A 5,000-nucleotide genomic window follows, 5' to 3' on the forward strand; every position below is an offset into this window, starting at 1 on the left:
TGTGTGTGTTCCTCAGTCTGTTTGTTGTTGTTATGGTTCTGTACCTCCTCCTGATGGGGGGACAGACAGACTGGGTCGGGTGTCTGGGTGTTCTGGGTGTTCTGGGTGTCCTGGGTGTTCTGGGTGTTCTGTCCTGGGTGTTCTGGGTGTTCTGGGTGTCCTGGGTTCTGTGTCTGGTCCTGGGTGTTCTGGGTGTTCTGGGTGTTCTGGGTGTTCTGGGTGTCCTGGGTGTTCTGGGTGTTCTGGGTGTTCTGGGTGTCCTGGGTGTTCTGGGTGTTCTGGGTGTTCTGGGTGTTCTGGGTCCTTGCTGATGTTGCTAGCCTTCTTGTGTAGACAGCTAGCATAAACCGTGTCCAGAGTCAGAGCTTGGTTCCTCCGATCCTCTGAGCTGTTCTAACTACCCGGGTCTCTCCGGCTCTCTGCTGTGCAGCTGGTGTACCACAAGGGTGGCGCAGTGGCAGAGGATTGACTCTGTGGGGCTCCTGTAGAAGTTGACCAGGAGCTGAGAGGGGAGTTTGGCTTCTTTGAGTTTCCTGAAGAAGAAGAGCCTCTGTTGGGCTTTCTCCACCAGGTGGGAGGTGCTAAGGGCCCATGTCAGATCCTTTGTGATGTGGATTCACTTACACTCTCCACCTCCTCACCGTTTATGTGGAGGGGGGGAGGTGTGGTCTTCCTGGTTCTCCTGAAGTCCACGATGATCTCTTTGGTTTTTATAGTGTTAAGGAGCAGGTTATTGTCAGTACACCACTCCACCAGGTGTTGTACCTCCTCTCTGTAGAGCGCCTCCTCGTTGATCAGTCCTACTACAGTGATGTCATCAGTGAACCTCACTATAGTGTCAGAGGAGTGGATGGGTGTGAAGGGTGAAGAGGCCTGAGCACAGAGCTGCTCCTGTGTTCAGGATGAGGATGGAGGAGGTGCAGAAGAAGAAGAAGAAGAAGAAGGAGAAGAAGAAGGAGGAGGAGGAGAAGAAGAGGGAGAAGAAGGAGAAGTTGGTAAATAACTAATCTGAGCTGGTTCTCTGATTACAGTTGGTCATGTGATACAGCAGACTGTAGTTTCACTTCCTGTTCTCTCATTTTGTCTTTTACTCTTACTGGTATAAATCTAACTTCCTGTTAGCAGACACACACACACACACACACACACACACACACACACACACACACGGTATATGTTCATGTGTGTTTTCAGACTCTTCACTCTTTCAACAGAACGCTGGACTTCTTCAGAGAAGGTGAGACGCTTCATGTTTCTGTTTGAGGAGCTGATGAATACCACAGAACACAAATACATTTACTGAGTACTGCTGTGAGGTACACAGCAGGGTACTTGTACTTTCTACTTCTCCACCTCTAGCTTAATATTGTACTTTTACTGTACTACAGCTCAGAGTAAATATTGTACTTTTACTACATTTATATACCTTCAGTCGTGAAGTATTCTCACAGTGAGATATTAGTACTTTTACTTCCTGGTCTGTCTGTTGGGTTAATCAATAAGTCTTATTGGTCCTGATCGTCTCTGGATGTCCTCCATGTTGTGGATCAGCTGGTTGTGATGGCAGAACCAGAGAGCACCGAACACCGGACTGAGACGGACCGGATCCCTGCAGGTTCAAATAACTGTCCTACAATCTTCTTCTTCTTCTTCTTCTTCTTCTTCTTCTTCTTCTTCTTCTTCTTCTTCTTCTTCTTCTTCTTCTTCTTCTTCTTCTTCTTCTTCTTCTTCTTCTTCTTCTTCTTCTTCTTCTTCTTCTTCTTCTTCTTCTTCTTCTTCTTCTTCTTCTTCTTCTTCTTCTTCTCCTCCTTCTTCTCACCAGGATGAGACAAGTTTATATTATTACAGGCTGCATCTCTCCTTTATAGAAGAAACCTTTATAAGTGGTGTGTGTGTGTGTGTGTGTGTGTGTGTGTGTGTGTGTGTGTGTGTGTGTGTGTGTGTGTGTGTGTGTGTGTGTGTGTGTGTGTGTGTGTGTGTGATGAACCTCCCAGTTGTTCCAGTTTGACCACTAAGGAGTTGCAGCAGAACTGGAGGGAGGTGAAGAAGAGAGAGCGACCCGTCCGGCTGCTGTTTGAAATCCCGTCGACTCGGATCATCGAACACGTTCTGTCCAAACACGTGGTGAGACCTGGAGGACCGGTGTCCCTCAACTGTGCTCTGGTTATTCTTTGTAGCTCACAGCTTTCAAAGCAAGATGATGAAGTGGTTCGTAGAACGGCAACATCCACCTGTGGATCAATACAACAACAACATCTACATAAACCATCCATGTTTCCTGTCTGTCTCCATGTTTCCTGTTTGTCTCCATGTTTCCTGTCTGTCTCCATGTTTCCTCTTTGTCTCCATGTTTCCTCTTTGTCTCCATGTTTCCTGTTTGTCTCCATGTTTCCTCTTTGTCTCCATGTTTCCTCTTTGTCTCCATGTTTCCTGTGTCTCCATGTTTCCTCTTTGTCTCCATGTTTCCTCTTTGTCTCCATGTTTCTCCTCCATGTTTCCTGTTTGTCTCCATGTTTCCTCTTTGTCTCCATGTTTCCTCTGTCTCCATGTTTCCTCTTTGTCTCCATGTTTCCTGTCTGTCTCCATGTTTCCTGTCTGTCTCCATGTTTCCTGTCTGTCTCCATGTTTCCTGTCTGTCTCCATGTTTCCTCTTTGTCTCCATGTTTCCTGTCTGTCTCCATGTTTCCTGTCTGTCTCCAGGTGTACGAGGTCGTGGTGATGCGCTCCGGCAGCTTCGATTCCCGCCGTGTGTCTGTCGAGCGCCGTTACAGCGACTTCCTCCGCTTCCACCACAAACTGCTGGAGGAGTTCAACGAGGAGCTGGAGGAGGTGGTTTTCCCCCGGAAACTCTTGAGCAGGAACTTCTGCCCCGAGTTGATCTCAGAGCGCCGCCTCGCCCTCCAGGACTACCTGGCTAAACTTTTCGCCACGCGCTGCGTTCGATACTCGCCTCATTTCCCAAAGTTCTTCACAGAGTCGGAGCAGAAACGAGCCCACAGTCTGCTGCGAGCCGGACAGTTCCAGCTCGCCGTGAAGGATCTGCAGACGGTTCTGGAGGTGGAGGAGAAGCTGTTACCGTGGCAGAACCCCACCCTGATCGTACCCACCCTCTCCGCCCTCGCCGTCTGCTACCGGGACCTGGAGCAACCAGAACAGGCGTTCGCTGCAGCTCAGAGAGCTCTGCCGCCGACGAGACGCTACGGACTGAAACGCTACCGAGCCTCGCTGCTGGACCTGCTGGTGGACTTAGGTTATCAGCTGGGACGTCCGGTGGCCCAGTTACAGGAGGAGCTGACGGTCCTGAGGGACGCCGAGAGGGGGGAGGTGTCCTCCCGCTCTCTGAAGGAGTTAGTGGTCCACGAGTTCACCTGAGTCTCTGGAGGAGTTAGTGGTCCACGAGTTCACCTGAGTCTGTTAGGACTTAGTGGTCCACAGGTCCTTCATTTTATAACTAATGTATTTATTAATGTGTGCTCTGTTTACTTGGACCACTTGGCCTCAGAGGACTTTATTCCAGAGACCACTTCCTCTTTGGACTCTGGTCCAGAAACAGAACTCTCCCTGTGAAGTGAATCTGCTCCGTCATCTCTTTAGAGGAACTCGTCTTCCTGCCGTGCACCGTCGGCTCTGATTGACCAACAGACAAACTGTGTTTCAACACAAAGACTGGAGGTGCCCCAACGGTTACCCAGCATGCATCACTGTGTGTGTTGACTCTTCATCACAGAGAACACTGAACAACGGACTGATTTATTATTTGTCTTTAACATGTCAAACTTCTAAGATATATCTTATAATATATATATATATATATATATATATATATATATATATATATATATATATATATATATATATTATAATATATATATATATTATAATATATATATATATTATAATATATATATATATTATAATATATATATATATTATAATATACAGTGGGGGAAATAATTATTTGATCCCTTGCCGATTTTGTAAGTTTGCCCACTGACAAAGAAATGAACGATCTATAATTGTTATGGTAGGTTTATTTTAACAGTGAGAGACAGAATATAAAAAAATAATCCAGAAAATCACATTATATAAAAGTTATAAATTGATTTGCATTTGATTGAGTGAAATAAGTATTTGAGCCCCTACCAACCAGCAAGAATTCTGGCTCCCACATACCGGTTAGATTAGTCCTTTCACTTTAAGAAAGTACTCTGAATCTCAACTCGTTACCTGTATGAAAGACATCTGTCTCAGTTCATTACCTGTATAAAAGACACCTGTCCACAGAATCAATCAATCAGATTCCAACCTCTCCACCATGGGCAAGACCAAAGAGCTGTCTAAGGACGTCGGGGCAAATATTGTAGACCTGCACAAGGCTGGAATGGGCTACAAGACCATCGGAAAGCAGCTCGGTGAGAAGGAGACAACTGTTGGTGCGATTATTCGGAAATGGAAGAAACACAAAATGACCATCAATCGCCCTCAGTCTGGGGCTCCACGCAAGATCTGGCCTCGTGGGGTATCGATGATCATGAGAAAGGTGAGGGATCAGCCCAGAACTACACGGGAGGAACTTGTTCATGATCTCAAGACAGCTGGGACCACAGTCACCAAGAAAACCATTGGTAACACACTACGCCGTCATGGATTAAAATCCTGCAGCGCCTGCAAGGTCCCCCTGCTCAAGAAGGCACATGTACAGGCCCGTCTGAAGTCTGCCAATGAACACCTGAATGATTCAGAGAAGGCTTGGGAGAAGATAATGTGGTCAGATGAGACCAAAATCGAGCTATTTGGCATCAACTCAACTTGCCATGTTTGGAGGAAGAGAAATGCTGATTATAACCCCAAGAACACCATCCCCACCGTCAAGCATGGAGGTGGAAACATTATGCTTTGGGGGTGTTTCTCTGCTAAGGGGACAGGACGACTTCACCGCATCGAGGGGAGGATGGATGGGGCCATGTACCGTGAAATCTACGGCGACAACCTCCTTCCCT

The 5,000-nt window shown here is 46.9% G+C and overlaps 2 protein-coding genes across 3 annotated transcripts in view; both read left to right on the plus strand.

Moving 5' to 3' along the window:
• mphosph6 (M-phase phosphoprotein 6) overlaps window positions 1-5,000 on the plus strand; it is a 97,376-nt gene that overhangs the window by 85,136 nt on the left and 7,240 nt on the right. The gene's annotated exons all lie outside the window — the stretch shown is intronic.
• snx20 (sorting nexin 20) lies at window positions 678-3,765 on the plus strand. Of its 2 annotated transcripts, XM_054619165.1 has the most exons (5): window positions 678-995; window positions 1,215-1,237; window positions 1,552-1,614; window positions 1,981-2,124; window positions 2,701-3,765. In XM_054619165.1, exons 3-5 carry the CDS (start codon window positions 1,561-1,563, stop codon window positions 3,370-3,372), a joined length of 870 nt encoding a protein of 289 aa, XP_054475140.1. In that variant the 5' UTR covers window positions 678-995; window positions 1,215-1,237; window positions 1,552-1,560; the 3' UTR covers window positions 3,373-3,765. The 2 variants fall into 2 exon arrangements, with proteins under 2 accessions (XP_054475140.1, XP_054475138.1); XM_054619163.1 differs by lacking the exon at window positions 678-995 and having other exon boundaries at window positions 1,159-1,237.

This window comes from Anoplopoma fimbria, chromosome 19, assembly GCF_027596085.1.
Source record: "Anoplopoma fimbria isolate UVic2021 breed Golden Eagle Sablefish chromosome 19, Afim_UVic_2022, whole genome shotgun sequence".
Lineage (NCBI taxonomy): Eukaryota > Metazoa > Chordata > Actinopteri > Perciformes > Anoplopomatidae > Anoplopoma > Anoplopoma fimbria.